At 41.2% G+C, this 21,279-nt stretch overlaps 2 protein-coding genes across 6 annotated transcripts in view; one reads left to right on the forward strand and one right to left on the reverse strand.

Annotated features, from left to right (window-relative positions):
* The first annotated feature begins 562 nt into the window (after positions 1–562).
* LOC103999866 (APETALA2-like protein 1) lies at positions 563–5,549 on the forward strand. 4 transcript variants are annotated; one of them, XM_009421757.3, is made up of 11 exons: positions 563–672; positions 807–1,653; positions 1,731–1,756; positions 1,842–1,872; positions 1,966–2,053; positions 2,141–2,286; positions 2,510–2,554; positions 2,675–2,778; positions 2,912–3,033; positions 3,636–3,746; positions 4,958–5,549. In XM_009421757.3, the coding sequence occupies exons 2-11, from the start codon at positions 1,076–1,078 to the stop codon at positions 5,162–5,164; spliced, it is 1,458 nt and encodes a 485-aa protein (XP_009420032.2). In that variant the 5' UTR covers positions 563–672; positions 807–1,075; the 3' UTR covers positions 5,165–5,549. The 4 variants fall into 4 exon arrangements, with proteins under 4 accessions (XP_009420032.2, XP_065035024.1, XP_009420033.2 ...); XM_065178952.1 differs by having other exon boundaries at positions 574–1,653; XM_065178953.1 differs by lacking the exons at positions 563–672; positions 4,958–5,549 and adding an exon at positions 4,281–4,434 and having other exon boundaries at positions 926–1,653.
* LOC135581146 (elongator complex protein 6-like) overlaps positions 4,265–21,279 on the reverse strand; it is a 28,483-nt gene continuing 11,468 nt past the window's right edge. For both annotated transcript variants that reach the window (XM_065178956.1, XM_065178954.1), the window contains exon 6: positions 4,265–4,403. The gene's annotated coding sequence lies outside the window, so the exon portion shown is untranslated. The remainder of the gene's footprint in view (positions 4,404–21,279) is intronic.

Below are 21,279 nucleotides of genomic sequence, written 5' to 3' on the forward strand. Positions count from 1 at the left end.
ATGTTTTACCTTCCACTATGCTCTTTCTTTCGACACAAAATATCATTGTCAGCCCCCATCATGTCCTTTTCCCATACTCTTCCAAAAAAGGAAATGCATACCACCTAATCATCCGACTTATCACTAATTAATCAACATAAGACACATTACCAACAACATCGACGTATTCACCTCCTACCCGCCTCGTCCACCTTCCATGCGGTTTTGGGACCCACTTCCGGAGTCGGCAATTCGTCGAACTGCAACGCAGGTGAGCGAGCGCGTAGATCCGAACCGGGCAGGAAAAGTATTCTCGTACTAAGAATCTTGTTTCGGTACGTGTACGGCTCTTATCCCTTAGTGGTTACGAGGCGACGACCTTTAATCACTCTGTGGTCAACAGACGCGATCCCATCCGTCCGATCTCGTCCGACGGTTACGATCTGTCCACCGCGGATATCTTGTCCTTTGGACCTCCCGCAAAACGCCCGCCCCCATGGAAACCGGGACACCGGCTTCTCCCGGTCGCCCCCCCGGCAGACCGTATTATTTGCTTCGGCCTCCTCTATATATCTTATTCGCTGCGCCCTCCCCCTCTCCACGTCTCATCTCCTCACCCTTCGCCGCCGGCGCCGACGACAGCCGGAAATCCGTACGCCACCGCCGCTCTTCCAGGCCGATCGGGTCTTTTCGGTTTGTTGCTTCTTGTTGTTGTTCTCGTCTTCGTGGGTTTCCGTTCTTTTGATCTCCCTTGTTGAACTCCCGATCGGATCTGATAATCGAGGATCTTATCGTCTTCCGTTTCTTCGGATTTCGATCTTATAAAGGAGGAATCGGGCTAGATAGAGTGAAGTTGTCGAGGTAAATGCTTCGGGAAATCCATCGCGGTTGCTGCAACCGTCGAGGCCTGGAGACAGATGTTCCGTGACAACGATTCCGCCTTGTCCTGCTTCTACCTCTACTTGCTGTGGCTCTTCTTCCGGAGATAAGTAGTAACTCGATTCCCAAGTGTGGGAGAGTCGTTGGAGATCGAGCGTCGATTAAATCGGACAAAAAAAGCTTTGGCTTTTACTGTATCCATCGGAGAGGAGGAAGGATGTTGGACCTCAACGTGGCATCCTCGAGCGAGTCGACGGCTGTCGCCGAGAAGGCCATTGGCGAGTACACCGGTGTCGTTGGCTCGGAGACGTCTGAGTCGTCTGTCCTCAACGTGGAGACCTCCACGAGTGCGGCGGCCGATGAGGACTCGTGTTCCACCCTGCCGGTCACCGCTCCCGCCTTCGAGTTCGGCATATTGAAGAGATCTGCGTCAGCCGAGGGCGAGAATGATGTGGATGAAGAGATCGAGGAGGACGGGAATGATGTCTCGCAAGAGTCCGGGTTAATTACCCGGCAGCTGTTTCCGCCCCAGCCGGTGCCACAACCATTCGTGGCGGCTTCCTCTTTGCCGTCCTCATCGAGATCACAGTGGACGGATTTTAGCTTCCGCCAGGCCGATATTTCATCGAGTGGGAGAGTTCTCCATCCTCAACAGCAGCAGCAGCAGCAGCAACAACAGCCGCAGCCACAGCAACAGCAGGCGAAGAAGAGTAGAAGGGGGCCTCGATCCCGCAGCTCCCAGTACAGGGGAGTCACGTTCTACCGGAGGACAGGAAGATGGGAATCCCACATCTGGTTCGCATCTTGCTCCTTAAAAACTTGCTCTTTTACTTAGCCCTCCAATCGATCGACCATAACTTTCGTATCCACAGGGACTGTGGGAAGCAGGTCTATTTGGGTAAGAATTCCTCTTGCTTGCTGGTAATTAGATAATATGTTATCCTCTAAAATTAATCTTTACTGATTGTGCCGGACGCTAATAGGAGGCTTTGACACTGCTCATGCTGCCGCAAGGTCTAAATCATCCTCTTTCAGATGCATCTTTTTCTTGCCTCTTTCCGTTGCATGATTTGGGAAATCTTTACTGGTTTTTCATTCTAATCGCAGAGCATATGATCGAGCCGCAATAAAGTTCAGGGGAGTTGATGCTGACATCAATTTCAATCTTAGCGACTACGAGGAAGATCTGAAACAGGTAATGGGATGATGCACCGGAATACATTGGTCGGTGGTTCTGGTTGACGAACAAGTAGAATTAATTCATCAGCTCACTTCTTGTCAGATGAGCAATTTGACGAAAGAAGAATTTGTGCACATACTTCGCCGACAAAGCACTGGATTTTCAAGGGGTAGCTCCAAATATAGAGGGGTGACCCTTCACAAGTGTGGTCGCTGGGAAGCTCGCATGGGGCAGTTGCTTGGCAAGAAGTAAGCAAATTGTGCCCATTTCTTATTATTTGGATTCTTGCTTTGAATCAGTAAGGGTTTTTAGTCTCCTACCATGGATCTTGCCACTTAAGGTTCACAGTTCTATCTTTTTGGCCAAACCACGACAAAATCTATGATATTCGTATTCCTAGCATTTTGAGAAGTAAAGAAGATCATGAAAACCCACTCTTTAGCTATGAGAACGCAATGCTTGAATGTGCAGGTACATATATCTTGGACTATTCGACAGTGAAATAGAAGCTGCAAGGTCCTCCTGAGCATGGATTTTCTCATTGCTCATGATAATTTTCTTAAAATCTGAATTTTGTCAGAGTCCCATTCTGATACCAATATTTTGTTTTCTATCTTTGTTGTTGTTTGACATCAGAGCTTACGACAAGGCAGCTATAAAATGCAATGGGAGGGAGGCTGTCACCAATTTTGACCCGAGTGCCTACGAGAGACAGCTATTTACTGGTACTGATTCTGAAGGTATACTCTCGAATTGCAGTTTGTTTCCTTGTCACTCTCAACGATATAAGAGGTGTAGAAAAGACCATATGAAGTTCTATAAATTCCCAGTGTGCTTTCTTTATTTCTTGAACGATTTTTGTCATTCTTTCAGGTCACAATGTAGATTTGAACTTGAGGATTTGTCAACCTGTTGTACATAGTCCAAAGAAGGATCAAAATCTGCCAGGCATCTTGTTCCCCTTTGGCTCATTTGAAGCTTCTGCCCTAGTAAAGGTACAGATGGGTGAATTCTTTCCACTGCAGTTGCTAGTACCTTTCGCTGTTACAACAGTCATAGTCTGAAGAATACAAGTCCCAAGACTTTTTAATAGATTGCTTCCTCTTCCAGTAATGATTCCCTTAACAAAATTCTTGCTTTCTTGGGATGCCAACTAACCATTTTTCATTATGGTAATTTTCTTTGCAAAGAAAATGCTCTGCCTAGTGGTATTTTTAGTGATTTTGTCATTTTAAACATTCTTGATCCTGTATCTGTTCTTGCCCCACCGCTAGTGGTATTTGATGAAAAATTGCAACTATTTTATATTTGTTTAACTGTAAGTGCTAAGGGATCTTATATCAAATAGTTGTCTGTACTGTTGATAGTAAACCATCTTCTTCTGCTAATCCTTATCACATAGATATGCCCCTGGAGAATTCTTGAGTTGTAATATGTCTCGATCCTTTTTCTTTTCTTTCTGTCTCCTCACTAGTATTATCTGATGAAAAATTGCAACTATTTTTATTTTTTTGGAACTGTAGGAGCTGATGGATCATTTAAAATAGTAAATAGTTGCTTGAATTGCTGATTAGCAGTTGATCTTTTTTTGCTACAGGTTAACAACCCCCCTCCGCAACCAATTCTTGTTCGTCATGACATTGATATGCCCAATGAGAGTTCTCATGCGTGGACTGCTCAAAGACTGTCTTACTATTCCACCAATGAGGTAATGTTGCAAAAGTGGATTCTCTTCTTTCCAGATTGTAGTTACCTTGCTGTATAGTTGGCTACTGCTTAAAACTCAGAGACATAGGGTTCAAAATGTATCAGGTTCTCTTATTTCTTTCTTGGATTTTGGGACATGCACATGCATCTAGATCTAGTCACATGGAATATGAAAGAATGGGTGAACCTAGTGAACGAGGCTCTTGCCAATGCATTCTAGAAACATATTTTGTATATATATATATCTCAATAATGTATGTAGTTGCATATAATATGTAATTATGTATGTCAGAAGGAACCACAAGAATACCTGTCAATTTTGAACCAGTCATTAATTTCATATATTTGTTAGGGGGCTAAAATTTTATTCTGAATGCAAAGGTCTGTCTTGTAGAGCATTTGTGTAGCTGCTTATAGTGTGTCTAGATTATTGATTTGGGTAAACCTGTTAAGCTATGTGCCTATTTTTGCTTGCGGTACATCAGAAATTACTTTCAGACAACCTCTGAAAAGGCTTTGCATCTGATGTTACCAGAAATACTCCTCTCAAAAGTGGACAAACTTTTGATTGATGATGATGCCATTGTCAAGCTTGCAAGGGCCCCCCTCGTGTAGGATACATTTGTTCCATTCTTGATGTACCGCTGCAGTCCAAATACTGGACATGGAGAGCATGATCAAAATTAAGCCATCTAATTAGACATAGTCTGAAAGGTATATCTAGCTTAACTCAATAGAATAATTTCATGTAACTCTTACAATTGATTCAACTCAATTGAATAGTTGGTTCTACTTCTTCATCTTGATGAGGTTTAAGGTACTGAAACTTGTAGAGACTTCACCCAACTACTCTTCCTAGTGACTATACCATTAGTGTGGATGATTCCCTCGATTTCTCCTAAAAACAAAAAGAAAAAAAAAATCCTAAGCAATCACATTTACTCTCTGAAGTTCGAATTATTTTTGCTATCATACATGCATAGACTCTATAGAGATATTTGAAGCTTAGTTTTCTTTTTCTGTTGGAATTATGAAAATTTTCACCTATTAATAATATATTGTTGAACAGCATCAAACATTTAGCTTAGTTAAATTAGAGGCTGTGGCTCACCACTTGCAAATAATTGCTCAATTTGTTTGCCTGGAGATTCTCTTACATGCTGTTCTCAATTCCACACTTGCCTGATTTATAACTGCTAAATACAAGTGCAGGAAAGAGCCAGAGAAAAGAAGCCCATGATGGGAGTGCAAGCTCTCCCAAGCTGGACATGGCAGATGCAGTGCCCAACTCCTTTTCCGCTGTTCTCTTCTGCAGCATCATCAGGATTCTCGATTGCCAGCACCACTACAGCTGCCATTCCTCCCCTGAAGCCTCATTCCTCATGGCCATCTCCATTTCCACCCACCAGCCATATCTAGTTGCTACTCCAAAAGCTAAAGATGATCTTTCTAACGGCCGTGTTGCAGCTTTTGCATCTATGTATTTAATATAGGTGTTAGGCTCTTCTTGGGTCTTGATTTGGAATTGGCATTGAGGTGAATGCTTGGAAGTTTGAGATTGATCCCTTTTCTCTTTTTTTATTGTTGTTTTTTGTTTTGTGAGTTGAGAATAAGTAGGACTTGAGACTTAATGCCTCATCAGAAGCAGATGAAAAGATTTGTTCATATCCCCACAGCCTTATAATTCCTGTAACTTGTTGGTTTGTTTTGGTAACAATGGATTCTTTCACCCTTGCAGATATTATTGTAGGTGTAAGCTGACTACTTGATGAGTAATGGATTTACCCAACCTAAACTTCTTTCTTGCTTCTTGTGCAGGTTAAAGAGATGGTGTTGATAGACTTGATTGATCATCCAATATTAACCAAGTGATCATGTTGATGTGAAGCAATCATCAGGTGCATGAAATTTCCAAATAGGACAAACCTAATTGTTATGTCCGATGAGTTAATTTTAATAAAAATTATTAATTGAATAGATCAAATAATTATTATGTTGATACATTTGAATACTTAAATGTATTCAAATGTATTAATTGAATAGCAAAAGGTATTTAAATGTATTAATTAAATGTATTCAAATGTATTAAATGATACATTTAATAAAAAATTATTAATTGAATAGATCAAAGGTGCTGAAGAGTCGATGTTTTACAAACATAATCAATAGTTAAAAATTAGCTCGTGGCACATAAAAGCAAGATTATTTTGGTATTTTTTTATGTTTGCAATGCAGCTCTACCTACCTATAATGCTTATGTTATTGCATAGCAAAAAACACAAAACACAAAAAAAACATTGGCAATAGCAAAATGGGGCTCACAATATTACTTCATACCCCTTATAAGTTGTCTATAAGAAAATACCGAAAAACAATACCAACAAAAGGTCATAGACATGCACTTGATTGCATTACTTTGTGATAATCCTCTCCACTTATTCTTTCGAGATCCTCATTCTAAGTTTATAATGATGGTATAACTCTTTTTTATTACATCTTTATTTCTTCTTGGCCACAACACACCTAGCTCTCAAATATAGTCTATCAATATTACCATTGATTAGTCAAACATTGATCCGCCAATGTTACTTTAACTCGCTAACATTTAAGAGATAAGGTTTAAGAAATAAGGTTAATCCTTAAAAAGAAGGTGGGTGAAGATAAATATACTTCACACATCAAGTTGACTACTGGTATTCGCTTACTCTTTGCTTATCCTTTTGAAATATTAATAGATTATATTCCATGTATGAAATTGGTTGTTGGAATTGGTTGCCTCTTCAAACTTTTAGAGCACTCGAATTATTGTCTTGAAAGAGCATAATTTTCCCTCGACTAAAGCAAGTTGCTAGTTATCCCTTTAGGGTTGTGCTACTTTCTTCATCATTTTTGTCACATATTCCTATAAATAAAAAAGGATACAACAACACCTACTATTTCCTATTCCAATTTATGGCTGATCATTATTATATCAACCCTGAGTCCTTCACTTTCGAATGATTTGATAATAAGTCATTTGGCGTAGGTCATATAAAATATTTTTGGTTATTACCTTTCCATCTTATTTTGGTACTTAAAATATAACCATCGTCCGTTGGAAAGAAAATCGATAATGAAAACCGGTGGCCTCGAGTAAAGAGGAATCGAGAGTAGACATAGGTTGGGATGACCAAACCATTATAAAATCTGGTTTACATTTATTTTATGCTTTTCATTTATATTGAGAACATATTTCTTACTCTCACCACGTTAATTACGTTTTCGTACATTTTTAAGTTAAACATCTTTTCGATATGACTTTATTGAACAAAATTTTTGAATTAACGTAAGTTTTACGAAAGTACTAATTCACCCCCACCCTCTTAGTGCAGATACAGTCTTAATACTCTTGACATGTTCCACTCCAACCCAATGTCTGATTCTTCTTACTTTAATCAATTTACATTTTCTGATCGAAGTTAATTCTACGTCACTCACAATGTAAATTAGATCGTAAACTAATTAATTAATTTCATAATCAAAATCCAAGATTCAATAACCTCTTCTCATTTTCATTAAAGTATTTGCAATGGTCTTAAGGTACTATTGATCTCTTATGTTCGATTTTAATTTGTTAACATTTGAGGTACTTCTCAACAAATTGGATCATATATCTATTCATTTATAGCTACCAATAGTACTTTTTCATATCCCTATACTAAATATAGAGGTGAGTGTCTTTGTTAAAATGAGTGTCTTTGTTACAATTTCTTGCTTTATGTCAAGCTCCTTTAGTATATATAATCTATCCTGAAATCTGATTACCTCTTCATTAATGTGAAAATCTTTTATTTTTTGAACCACAATATTAGACTTTAATCGGTTCAAATAAGGGTCATCAATCTATAACTCTTTAATTTTTTTCAAAAGGGTTGGCTACTATTGCTAATCTCCCAATTAAACCTTTAAGGATCATCTCATATTCAAATTTTTATATTTCTATATGAAGAGGTCTTTGAATTATTGATAAAGTAGCTAAATCAAGTAACTTTCAATTTAATGCATCAGCAACTATATTCACTTTCCCATAATAGTAATTGATCATACAATCATAACATTTTACTAACTCCAGCCATCTTCTCTGTCTTATATTTAACTCTTGTTTAGTAAATAAAATATTTTAAATTCTTGTGATCAATGTATATTTCACATCTCCCTATAAGATAATATCACTAAATTTTTTGGGTAAACATCAGTGTTATCAATTCTAAATCATGGATTGGATAGTTTTTCTCATAATGTTTTAATTGTTATGAGACATAAGCTATAACTCTATCATTCAATATCAAAGAACATCATAAATCATTTTTGGATGTATCACTATACACTACAAATCCTTTTGACCTAAATGGTATTACAAGATTTAGACCTGAAATCAACCACCTTTTCAATTCTAGGAAACTATTTTCAGAATGATTAGTCCATTCAAATTTAATATTATTTTATTTTAATTAGGTGAGAGGTGATGTTATCTTGGAGAATCCTTCTGTCATCCTAGAAAAACTCCTTATCTCCATTACAATAGTCAGCGCTAGTCACTAAGAGCTTCCACCTTAGTTAGATCTATGGAGATCCCTTCCTTAGATACATTATGCCCAAGGAATGTTATCTTCTATAGCCAAAATTCATATTTCATAAATTTTACATATAATTATTTTTCCTTTAACATACTCAAGGTTATTTTAAATATTTTACATGTTTCTTCTTAGAGTGTGAGTATATCAAAATATTATTACTATCACAAATTTATCTAAATACTACTTAAATATCTTATTCATTAAGTCCATAAAGATGATTATTATATTTATTAGATCAAGTGATATCATTAAAAATTTAAAATTTTCATATCTGGTCCTGAAAATGGTCTCAAGAATGTCCTCATATCTTTATGTTTAGTTGGTGATACTCTACACATAAATCAATTTAAAAAAATACTAATGCACCTTGTAATTGATCAAACAAGTTATCAATTTTAGGGAGTGGATATAACCTGAGATTACTAATGGGCTAGCTTTTGCTTTTGTCTTGGTCATCACAAAAACTTTGTCCGATACTCTTTTCTGTTCTAATGAGATTGTTATGCAATTCCTTGCTAAATATCATTTTATTTTACTACTCAGAATATGTTGTGGAGGCCTATTACCAAAAATAATACTCTTTCTTGACATATCATGGCTACGACGCATCTGTTGGGTTTGAAAAATTCTTTGCTCAGGCTCCTTTGCCTCCGAAGCTTTTTCCATTACTAAGGAATAGGGAATATTTGAGGCATTCATTATCATCTTCATGCCCCGATAATTTTTTTCTCTGAGCCCCTATAGAAATTGATCCACCCTCATGGTATTAGTTCTAACCATATAGGGTGCAGATTAGGATAACTCCTCAAACTTTCTAATGTAATACATAATCGATTGGCCTTTTTATTTGATGTTAACAAATTCTGCCATTTTAGTTGATACGTGGGATCCATTAAAATATTTTTGATAAAAAATTTTATTGAATCTTTCCCAGGTCATTTGTTTAGCATCTACAGTCCCCCTTCTTATATCCCACCAGTGACATGCATCAACATTTAAGTTGCACAAATAATTTTATTTAAATTTGGAATCCTTGGATACTCAAAGATTCTCTTAATATTTTTTTATGATGGATCATTCTTTCTAAATCTCTCACTTACTGATTATACAACATCATGTCCTCGAGTTACTACCAACATCGCCTCCTGTACTCAAGCCAATAACTCCTCTTATTGTAGAGATTGTTTCTCCACTAACTCTACTAGCCTATTAATTATCATATCTTTGATCTCCCTATGTAGATGTTTCTCTACTATCGAAAGTCTCCTCTCAAATATTACTAGAGCTTCTAGCTTACCCTTTTTTCTCATGATATCTTCTTGATTAATTTCAAGTTGTTCACACCTTTGCTACCAGGTATAAGAGCATCAAATAATAATAAGAAAATCAATGCAACTCAATTATTAAAACTTATATTATAGTTGAGTATTAGACCCCATACATTTGCAGATAGACAGTGTACAGACTTATAACTTGGGCTCTAATACCACAACTTGTAATATCCTAGTCCTACTTCCACCCATACCTTACATAACTAAAGTAGGATATCATATTTTAAATTTATTAGTGTAAGATATTTAACAATAAATCTCTCATCTTATAACTTTTTTAGTAAGCATAACTTGATAGTATAGCATACACAAAATAAAAAGATAAAATTCTACATCGAAATGATTAAGATGCTTATATACATAATATATGAAGCATAGCAAATTCATCGACTTTAATGCCCCATATCATAATATATATATATATATATGCACTCCCATATCGCATGTCATAATATATAATACGTACACTCTCACACTACACGTTATAATATATACATGCACTCCTTCACCGCATTGTCACGGACAAACTTTGAAACAGGGTGTTTGATGTAATGCTTATATCTGTCCGTGTCTGTTGGCATGTTCATGCCTTGTACAGCGTGTAGAGGGGCAGCCGAAGGCTGATAAGTCCCACTTTAGTTGGGTTGGTGGCCTCTTTAGGCTTGTAAATAAAGGTTGTGTCATGTGGACACGTGCGAGAGCTTTTCGGTCTGTAATGGACCATTTTACCCTTTGTTGTGCCACTGTTCAGAGCTTGTAAAGTCTGTTTGTAATTTGCATTGTCTATGAAGTGTTTTTCGGAGATGTTTGCTTGTGGATCCCGATTGAGGCGTTCTCTCTTGCCCGTTCTCTCTTTTGTTGGTCCTAAGGGACAATGGGAGTCTTCTGGGAGGCTGACCTTTGCGAACGGACACGCAAGGGTGCCGCACGACTTAGGCAAAACCAGCTAAGTCCGTGTCATATGGTATCAGAGCGGGACAAGCACTCATAGAAACACTTAGCATGCAAACGTGGGGGACCTAGCGGGGCTGCGTTGAGGGCAGTCAGCACACGCGCGACCGTTTGGGGGAAAAACGGGCATGGAGATGTAGGAAAAAGAGTCGCTCAGAGGAGCGGGCATCTGAGATTGGCATTCACAGGAATGGCCAACCCTTCGCGCAAGAGGCACCACGAGAACAGGCAAGCTTGGAAGAATTTGGAGCGCACAAAGGTTGGGATGGCTGAGTTTGAGCTACGGCTCAACGTTGACAACTATACTTGATGGTGCTCTAGGCAAGCGAGGCGCTTGGCAAGAATGAGACCATCCAAGGTGAAATGAGTTGCTCAACGACCAAAAGAGTTATGCAAAGCTCACAGAGGTGAGGGGAATTGCTAACTCGAAGAATTTGGTACTCATGCATGGGCTTGTATGCGGACGACGGAATGTTCGTGGCCATCCCAAGGCGGCCGAGACTCGGCGCCATGGAGCATTGAAACTTTCTCTTCGGCATGTGAAGGATACGTCCGTAGGAGGCTGAAGTGTGCAACGAGTTCAGCATGTTGCTAGGCCTTGAGGGGTGCAGTGGGGGCTGTATTGACGGGGAGTCGCAATCTAGCAAGTGCGTTTGCAGGAGGCAGAACAATGCACAGTTTGTTCAGCAGATCGGAGTAGTCCAAGGGGATGGTGGTCTCCGAAACGAAGAGAGATGTTGCTCCAATGGGACAGTTATCCAGGAGGGATAAGTCTCAGCTCTCTAGAGGGAGAATCATGTGAGACGGACTTCACATGTTGAGGAGGAGTACCTCAACAAACAACAACTCCACGAAGCTCGATGGACTGAGCAAGCGGCGAGGAGTCGTCGCATGATCTCGCTCGAGAGAATGCATTGGTGGATGCATTGCGAGATCAAGTAGGGGAGCGACCTGAAGCAACTTAAATGAAGGCACACTTGGAGTCGATGTGGAGATCGGACTCAAGGGAGGGCTGACCCGTGGAATGGTGGGCGCGAGGGCCACCATCGACTCAATGCAGAAACGAGGAGCGGAGCAACTTGGGTGTAACTTGGCGAAGTACCCAAGCCGCATGAAGGGAGCCAGCATAGAAGTTGGAACATGGAGCAGAGGCACAGTGCTTTCCTTAGACAGAGGTCAAGGACATGAACTCTTGCAGAGGCAAGAGTAGAATCATGTTGTTCCATGGGTCTTTCATTCTGACGGAGCGGACTCATCTTGCATGGTGCCAAAGACGAAGGGAGCTTCGGGGCACATGCACCTTATCTCGGAGGAGCATTTGATGAAGGAACTAAGGCGACTCAATTTGCGGAGGTGAAGTTGAGTTCAGAAGGCCTTAGCACGGGGCAAGAGGACGCAGAGGCGGGTACTCTTGAAGAATATGCCACAGTGTTGTCATTCAAAGTTGCCATGAAGGAAGCGGTGCACAGCGGAGATTGTGCTGGTAGGGGCAGAGGCCCAGGATCCAGACAATGGTGCACAAATTACAGTGAAGTCGGTGGACTTCGGGAGCTACTAGGCGATGGACTGTCCTAGAGTGGTGCTTCATCTAGGTGTGACCCAAGAGTGGGTGGATGAAGGTCGATTGCCAAAGGAGCGAACAAAATCGAAGGTGGAGGAGACCCTGCGATGTATTGGCAGAGGCCACACATGGAGGGTTCACAATTCGAGTTTATTCCACAAGGATCAGAATGCAATGGAGATGTCACCAGGAGGCGACATGGTGCAGCGGATCGTGGTGGAACAGTTCGTGGCAATGCGATACACACCGGTGTGTCCCGTGAGGGATGAGATCATATGGAGGTATGATCGGGAGCTACTGGGAGCTCCGCTTTGGTGAACAACACGACGGCAAGAAGGGCTATGGATTCAAGGAGTGAAGGCCATGGTACCGCAGAGGCGGGTCTTCCGGGCGTGCACCGAATTTTGCATCGGATGAAAACCTTGGTCATCAGCATATGGGGGCTGGGTTCCACCAAGGGAAAAGTTCGTATGCAAGTACCAGGGAGTCCCATGGGAGGGACTTGATCATGCAGAGGTATGATCGAAGCAACTGGAGAGTTGGACTGCTCCAGAGCTCATATTCGCTTAAGGGAGCCCGACAAGTCAGAGGACAAGGTCGAGTAAGCGAACGTTGCTACCAAGGAAGCTAAGGAGAACAGAATTGGTGCAAACCCTACAACGCGATGGCAGAGGCCATGCATGGGAGTTGCAGTCTGTCTTTCCATCGACCAAACAGACTGCTTGGAGAACACAGAGGTGTTGAAGCAGGGGGTCGAAAGGGGCGAGGAAGCGACGATGAGTCCAGAGGGACTTAGCTACCCAAAGTCAAGCAATCAGTTAGAATGGAGGTGGACTCAGAGGAGTGCCACGGAGACATCTCTACTGATCGTGAAGAAAAGGGATTCAGATGCGAGGCGACGGATAGTAGGGCCATGGGCATGGCAGCGCCATGGTACCGCAGAGGCGGGACTTCCGTCAAAGTCATTGATCCCTTGCTCTCACGGAGGGAGAGCGCTTGGTCGTGAAAGGGGCCGAGGAGGTGGAGCATGCAGAGGCAATCTCCAAGTACCGAGACAAGGCTGAAGGGCAGAGGCCAAGAAACTTCGTAAGACCGGTGTCAACAAGTTTCTCATCAAGATAGCTGTAAGTGAAGGACTTCGGGTCATGCAAGAGTGCACGACCAAGGAACGAAGCAAGCAGTACGCGGTGTTGTACCTTTGCTACTCAGTGGAGTAGGCGGCAGGGTTGATGGAGAAGACGGTACAATCCCAGAGGCGACCTCATCTATCAGAGAATTACTCCAAGTTGGGGTGGAAACTTCCTGCATTCCAGAAGTTCAATGGCTTTGAGAAGGTGAATCACAGTAACTAACTCAACGCAAGGAGTGCAAACACTTCAAGTGCTTCAGAAGTGTGAGCAAAGAGCAGGCGAAGGCCAGTAACCAGCTCGATGCATGAAGTACAACCTCGAGGAGGCGGGCGAAGTCAAGTAACCTTTGCCTTCTCAACTCTTAAGAGAATGGGCGAAACCGAGTACCCCAGTTCTCTTATCTATACAGCAGAGGAGCTCTGCATAAGTTCAAAGACCCTTCGAAGATAATGGAAGACAATAGTTGTCAAATCCTCACCAACGGTGATCAGTGCTACTGAGAGTAGATTGTCCGCTTCATTTCCCAACGAAATGCCAATCGAAAGCGGAAGTGATGCGAACCTACTTGGATGCGACAACTAACTGAAAGAAGAGTCAATGAGCATATTTTGTGGAGGAAGGACCCAAAACTTCAGAAGTTTGCGAGGCGATGCTCGTTAAAGCTCCAACAAGCATCCACCCAGTTCAAGCAACATGTGGAAATTTTGAGAAACTGGCGCAGTAAGGATGGTCTTTTCCTTCATTTGGTGGATCCGCAGGAATCAACGAGGATCAACACAACTCAGCCAACCCCACACCAGAGTCAGAGTCATTGGCGAGTTGAAGCAGCATGGCGGATCAAAGGTTCGACTACCCAAAAACAACAGCGGAGAGCAGCTGGGAGCCAGGAGGCGCATTGCAGCTGGAACAGAAGATTGAAGACTCAGCAAGGGCGAAGAGTTGCAGTGTTCACAAAGGCTTCGACGAGGACGTCGAAGGGATAAGTGGGGGAGAATGTCACGGACAAACTTTGAAACAGGGTGTTTGATGTAATGCTTATATATGTCCGTGTTTGTTGGCATGTTCATGCCTTGTACAGCGTGTAGAGGGGCAGCCGAAGGCTGATAAGTCCCACTTTAGTTGGGTTGGTGGCCTCTTTAGGCTTGTAAATAAAGGTTGTGTCATGTGGACACGTGCGAGAGCTTTTCGGTCTGTAATGGACCATTTTACCCTTTGTTGTGCCACTGTTCAGAGCTTGTAAAGTCTGTTTGTAATTTGCATTGTCTATGAAGTGTTTTTCGGAGATATTTGCTTGTGGATCCCGATTGAGGCGTTCTCTCTTGCACGTTCTCTCTTTTGTTGGTCCTAAGGGACAATGGGAGTCTTCGAGGAGGCTGACCTTTGCGGACGGACACGCAAGGGTGCCGCACGACTTGGGCAAAACCAGCTAAATCCGTGTCAGCATGTCATAATATATATATATATATATATGCACTCCCATATAGCATATATATGTACTATAAGTCGAAACCTATCTGTGTACTCCCATACCGCATGTCATTAAAAACACGTGCACTCTCATACAACATATCTGTGCACTCTCGGGGAAGCTAAAAAATTGGCATGGATCCAATGGCGAATGGCTTATCCAGAAGAATACCAATTACTTCTAGCCAATGGAGACGGAACGGGAGGAACACAAAATATCCTCTCACAACTAAGGACGATCTTCATACTAGAAGATCCATTTCAGGGATCCACAACAGCGCAAGAGCCTACAGAGACCTTGAAAGGTTATCCTGTACTAACCTCAAACATATTATTCAATTCTTAAATGATTATATGAGGTTGGCATCCAAAACAGGAAGGATGTTCTTAGGCCCTGAATTATCTGAAAAGCTATGGTCAAAAATGCCAGGGGAGCTAGGAAAAAGAATTAAAGAGGCATTTGAAGCAAAGTATAGGGGAAACACTATAGGAGTGATCCCGAGAATACTCTTCTCCTACAAATACTTAGAAGCTGAATGCAAAGATGCTGCATTTAGAAGAGCATTAAAGGACCTGTCCTTTTGCAGTGAAATTCCTATCCCAGGATACTACAACAAACCTGAAAGAAAATATGGGGTAAGAAGATCAACGACCTATAAAGGTAAACCTCACTCATCCCACGCAAGGATTGAGAAGAGAAAGCACTTGATAAGAAATAAGAAATGTAAGTGCTACCTTTGTGGAGAAGAAGGGCATTTTGCAAGAGAGTGCCCCAATGACCGAAAGAATATCAAAAGAGTTGCTATATTTGAACAGTTGGATATTCCAGATGAATACGAAATACTATCTGTACAAGAAGGAGAAAACCAAAGCGACGCAATTTATTCAATTTCTGAAGGAGAGGACATAGAAGACCTACAGCATGGTATTCACTCCTTTACCCATAAAATTTTCGCTTTAATAGAATATAGTAGAACTTGGTGGATAGGACCTGAAACAGGATACAGAGCAAGAATACAAGTTTCCCAAGAACAAGCTGAATGCAGACACATATGGGAAATCAACACAGAACTATCGCCAGGATTGGAAGAGTGCAAATGCTGCAAGAGAATGTCGCAAAGAAGGCATAGGAGACATTGTCCCTTATGCAAGATCACTTCGTGTGGAATGTGTAGCATATATTACTTTGACAAAAGAACCCCCGTCATGATGGAGGAACCCCCAAGGTATGAACCTAGAAACTTGCTTCAAACACAACAAGACTTTATTAATCATTGTGAAGCAGAAATAAGGAGGCTCAAAATGGCGATTGAATTTGAACGACAAAAGGCCAAGGAGCTAGAAGAAATGCATATTCAATCTATAGCCATAGCTCAGGGAAACCTCCGTTTACAAAACGAGGTGGTAGAGCTGAAGAAAAAATATGACAAATTGGAAGGGGAAGTACTGGAAGTAGATCGGTTAAGGCTAGAGAAGGCCGATCTCCTGAAAGAAATACAAAGGCTTGGAAAAAGAAGAACTGAAGAAAGCGAAGAAGAAGAGAATGAAGAGGCCCTTGTTCTCTTGGAGGAAGAAACTCAGAAAATCCTCTCTATGGAAACAAAGGAAACGGGAGGATCAAGAAGATCTAAGAATATGCTCTTCAACTTAAAGGTACATATGGAAATTCTGAATATTCCCCCTTTTGAAGTTAATGCTATACTAGATACAGGTGCTACCACTTGTTGCATAGACGAGAAGGCTGTACCAAAAGCTGCAATAGAAGAAAACCCTTATGTGGTGCATTTCAGTGGGATCACCTCCAAAACGACAGCAAACAAAAAATTAAGGGGAGGCAAAATGACTATTGGGAACAACACTTTCAGGATTCCTTATACCTATGCGTTCTCAATAAAGCTTGGGGATGATATTCAAATGATAATAGGATGTAATTTTATAAGGGCAATGCAAGGAGGAGTTAGGATTGAAGGTAACACGGTTACGTTTTACAAAAACTTAACGACTATTAATACTTTGCCCTATATCTCAACAGCCGCAGCAATAGAAGAACTAGATTTGGAAGAAGATGACTATATCCAAATCCAGGAGGCAGTATTTTACTCTGCAGAAGCCCAGCAAAGCAATGAAGATATAAGGGCCAAGTTTGGAAGCCTACTAGACCAGTTAAAAGCCCAAGGTTATATTGGAGAAGATCCCCTCAAACATTGGAAAAAGAATAAGATAACCTGCAAGTTGGAAATTAAGAATCAAGACTTCGTGGTGGAAGACAAACCCCTTAGACATTTAACACCACAAGCAAAGGAAGCTTTCTCCAAGCATGTAAAAGCACTACTAGAAATAGGGGTTATCAGACCAAGCAAAAGTAAGCACCGTACTACTGCTATAATTGTTAATTCAGGAACCACGATGGACCCCATAACAGGAGCTGAAAGAAAGGGGAAGGAAAGGATGGTTTTTAATTACAAAAGGCTCAACGACATCACCGAAAAGGATCAATACAGCCTTCCTGGTATCAATACCATCCTTAAAAAGGTCAGCAATAGCAAAATTTACTCAAAGTTTGATCTAAAATCGGGCTTTCACCAAGTCGCCATGCACCCTGATTCCATTGAATGGACTGCATTCTGGGTTCCTGAAGGACTGTATGAATGGCTTACAATGCCATTTGGTCTCAAAAATGCCCCTGCTGTATTCCAAAGAAAAATGGATAGCTGCTTCAAAGGTACTGAACAATTCATTGCAGTATACATTGATGATATCCTTGTCTTCTCAGAGAACGAAAAGGAGCATGGGCAACACCTCACTAAAATGTTAGAAATATGCCAAGAAAACGGCCTTGTCTTAAGCCCAACGAAGATGAAAATTGCAGTAAGAGAAATTGAATTTCTTGGAGCAGTCTTGGGGAACTCCAAAATCAAGTTACAACCCCATATTATTAAAAGAATCACAGAGTATCAGGAAGAAGACCTTACTACCAAGAAAGGCCTCAGATCATGGCTGGGAATTCTAAACTATGCAAGAAGCTATGTAGCCAACCTGGGCAGGCTTCTAGGCCCGTTATATTCAAAAACAAGCCCCACTGGCGAGAAAAGGCTGAATGAGCAAGATTGGAAACTAATCAGGAAGATTAAGAGCCTGGTACAAAATCTCCCTGATCTAGAGGTACCTCCTGAAGACTGTTTTATAATACTTGAAACGGACGGATGCATGGAAGGATGGGGAGGTATTTGTAAATGGAAAAAACAAAAACACGACCCCAGAAACACTGAAAAGGTATGTGCCTACGCCAGCGAAAAGTACAATCCGATCAAGTCCACTATAGACGCTGAAATGCATGCAGTCATGAAAACTCTGGAGGCATTGAAGATTTACTTTCTTGATAAAAGGGAAATTATCATCAGAACTGACTGTCAAGCAATAATAAGCTTCTTCAACAAATCCACTCAGAACAAACCATCTAGAGTCCGATGGATGTCCTTTGTAGACTACATCACTGGAAGTGGCGTGGAAGTCAAATTTGAGCACATCGAAGGAGATAGTAACATTCTAGCCGACTCTTTATCCCGACTAATAAATATTTTGGTTGCAGGATGGCCGAACGAATCATTACTCCTTCTCCTAGAAGCCACTCAAGAAGTTCAAGCCAAACCAAACCCTAAGGCCGCTACACGCCTGAATCAACTAATAAACCAGGTGACCTCCTCTTGCAATACCAACAAGAAATGGATAAGCTCAGAACCAAGACACGTGAAGGACTCTCATTTGACGAAATGGGACTATCTGAAAGAAGACTCGGAGCAATTCAAAAGGAAGCCTCCCGACAAGCATGTGAAGCATTACAACAATTCATAGACATCCACCTAATCAAGACTGAAGAGTATCAAAGAAGGAGCGGTGGAAAAGACAACTGGTACAGGGACTGGTTACCAGTTGTTCTCCAGCAGCAACAACAACTGGAGAAGGCTCTATCTCTAGCAAAAGATGTCTCACAAATGACAACTAGCTTTAGCCTTTAGAGGTAGGACCTGCAACAATTGGAGCATCTACTTTTCTTAGCCGCCAAGTAAAAACAAGTTGCGTGGGGTAGAGCATCTGCTTTTCTTAGCTGTCAAGAAAAACGAGTTGAGCCTCGGGGAGCCACTCGTAGTGTCATCAATAATTGTACCAAGGAATATGCTTTCCTTCAGCAAGAAGCTTAGTAGATATATCAGATGAAGGGATAAGAATGCGATAGGGCCCAATGAGTACCCGGTTCTATCCTCTTTTCTCTATATATCCTCTAGCTCAGACTCTTGCAAGACATCGGTCGAAAAACCAGAGTCTTACTTGAGAAGAAGTCTAAGTCCAATCCTTTGTAAGCATTTTAAGCTTTCTATAGTTCTTTGTGCTTATCATTTCTTACAAACTTTTGGTAGCTTCCGCTTTCTTTTGGTATCAGAGCTAGTTTGTATGCTGTTTTGATATAGTTTCCAACCAAACTATCATGACATTTATGCTAAAATGTGCTTGATAATAATATCTCTTACAATCTAAACCTGTGAGGAGCCCGAGGAAGGCAATCAGGTCAGGGAACTGCAGTAAGACCTTTGACGCAAGCCCTCAGGGTTAAGAACGTAAGTAGATCCAAAACAATGCATATTTAGTATATGTCTAAACTTTGGGAGGAAGCTATTCAAAAGTGGTATACAGATTCTCATACCTCACATCTTGACTATCTGAATCTAGCAGAGACCACAAAACCCACTAAGAAAGAACTAGCTCATAACATCTCTGTTATTTATGACAGAACCTGTCTATCAAGCCGAGTAAACCTGAGAAACTTCAAACTCTTGCTTGAAGAAAACCATAACCTTGAAAAGAGGATTAGAAATCTCGAATCTTCAGTAAAAACGCTATCCTCTTTATTCATTGAAAATAAGCCCCTCACCCAATCCGAGGTTCAGAAATTAGTGTTAGAAATATCTAAGCAACCCAAACTTATTGAAGAGGAGGCCCTACGATTATCACAAAACCTAGATCAAAAACTCCAAAGGATCGAAATTCTATTATCCAAAATAGAGAAACAGATCTTTGGATGAGCCATATATCCTCTAGGGGCACCGAATCCTACAAAGAGGCCCTCAAAGCTACTGAATCCATTGAACCTCCATCACTTGGTTTTCTCAAAACAAGTGATTTTCCTGGAACTCTCAGCCACCAGGTCGCCGTAATCAAGCAGCATAACGTACAGATACAACTTCTGATACAAATTGCTGAAGACATAAAAGGAATACGGACAGAACTACAAACAATACGGGAATTGCAACAATAAAAAATAATACAATCCCAAGTAGTACCAGACGAACTTATTACCAAATTGGCAAACCTTAACCTGGGTCCTTCAGAAAGGCCTAAAGAGACGAAAGGAAAAATCCTGGTTTTTAAGGATCCTATAAAGATCTTTCAGGAAGCAAAAGGATGACTTCCAGAACGCGAACCCAAGAGGTATCCACATCAACTCCTCTTATAGAAGATCAGATCAGAAACTACAGAAGAAACCAGAGGAGAATATTCAACGCTAGAAGACGACTGGGACAACTAATTTCCAGAAACCCAGACTCAAACATACAAGTTCTGGAGCAACAAATAGACCCTCAGGCACAGCTACAATTATCCATGAGGGAAAGAGCTGCAATAGCACCAGCTGAAATACTGTATCACTCAAGGAGGGACGATGCACACCACAGGGTTTACACGCATCGATCAGAAGAAGCTATGTTGGTCACCAATAACCAAGAAGACAGGGCCTTCATACAAGAACAAAGCTTTGACCAACTAATTAGGAGCGGGATGAGATATATTCATCTTGGAATCCTACAAACAAGGATTCAGACACTCCACGGGCAAGAAGAAGGGACACTAGCGCTATTAGTGTTCCGAGACAACAGATGGGCCGATGATAGGTCCATCATTGCTACCATGGAAGTAAACTTGACCAGAGGAAGTCAACTGGTCTATGTTGTACCAGATACTATGATGACGGTAGGAGATTTTTACCGCAATATACAACTCTCTATACTAACCCGTGGATATGACACATGGCAGAATGGAGAAGCAAATTTATTAATTACCAGAGGAATGGTAGGGCGGCTTTCAAATACCCCGAATGTCGCCTTTGCTTATGAAATCTCAGGGGTGGTGGATTACCTAACAAGCCATGGCATAAGGGCTCTACCAGGTAGAAGTTATTCCACGGCAGAAATCAGAGGAAGAGACTGGATGATTAGACCAACGCAAGTCTCAATCCCCATGCAACCTGCTGAGCTCAGGAGCAGGAACTTAATTGACGGAAGGATTTCGATCAGTTTTGATAATTATAAAGCAGCATCGACATCCAGCAGAATCCACTATAACACTGTGGATGATGAAACGTTCAGCGATGAAGAAGAAATACGAAGCCACACAATAGCTGTCAATATTCAATTATCAAGTAGTAGTG

The sequence above is a fragment of the Musa acuminata genome, unplaced genomic scaffold (genome assembly GCF_036884655.1).
Source record: "Musa acuminata AAA Group cultivar baxijiao unplaced genomic scaffold, Cavendish_Baxijiao_AAA HiC_scaffold_1137, whole genome shotgun sequence".
NCBI lineage: Eukaryota > Viridiplantae > Streptophyta > Magnoliopsida > Zingiberales > Musaceae > Musa > Musa acuminata.

Excerpts from the sequence above, each read along its gene's own strand:
- LOC103999866 (XM_009421757.3), top strand. The coding sequence starts at position 1,076 with ATGTTGGACCTCAACGTGGCATCCTCGAGCGAGTCGACGGCTGTCGCC. Across the intron at positions 1,757-1,841 it reads TGGGAAGCAGGTCTATTTGG|GAGGCTTTGACACTGCTCAT; the intron begins GTAAGAATTCCT and ends GGACGCTAATAG. Across the intron at positions 2,054-2,140 it reads ACGAGGAAGATCTGAAACAG|ATGAGCAATTTGACGAAAGA; the intron begins GTAATGGGATGA and ends ACTTCTTGTCAG.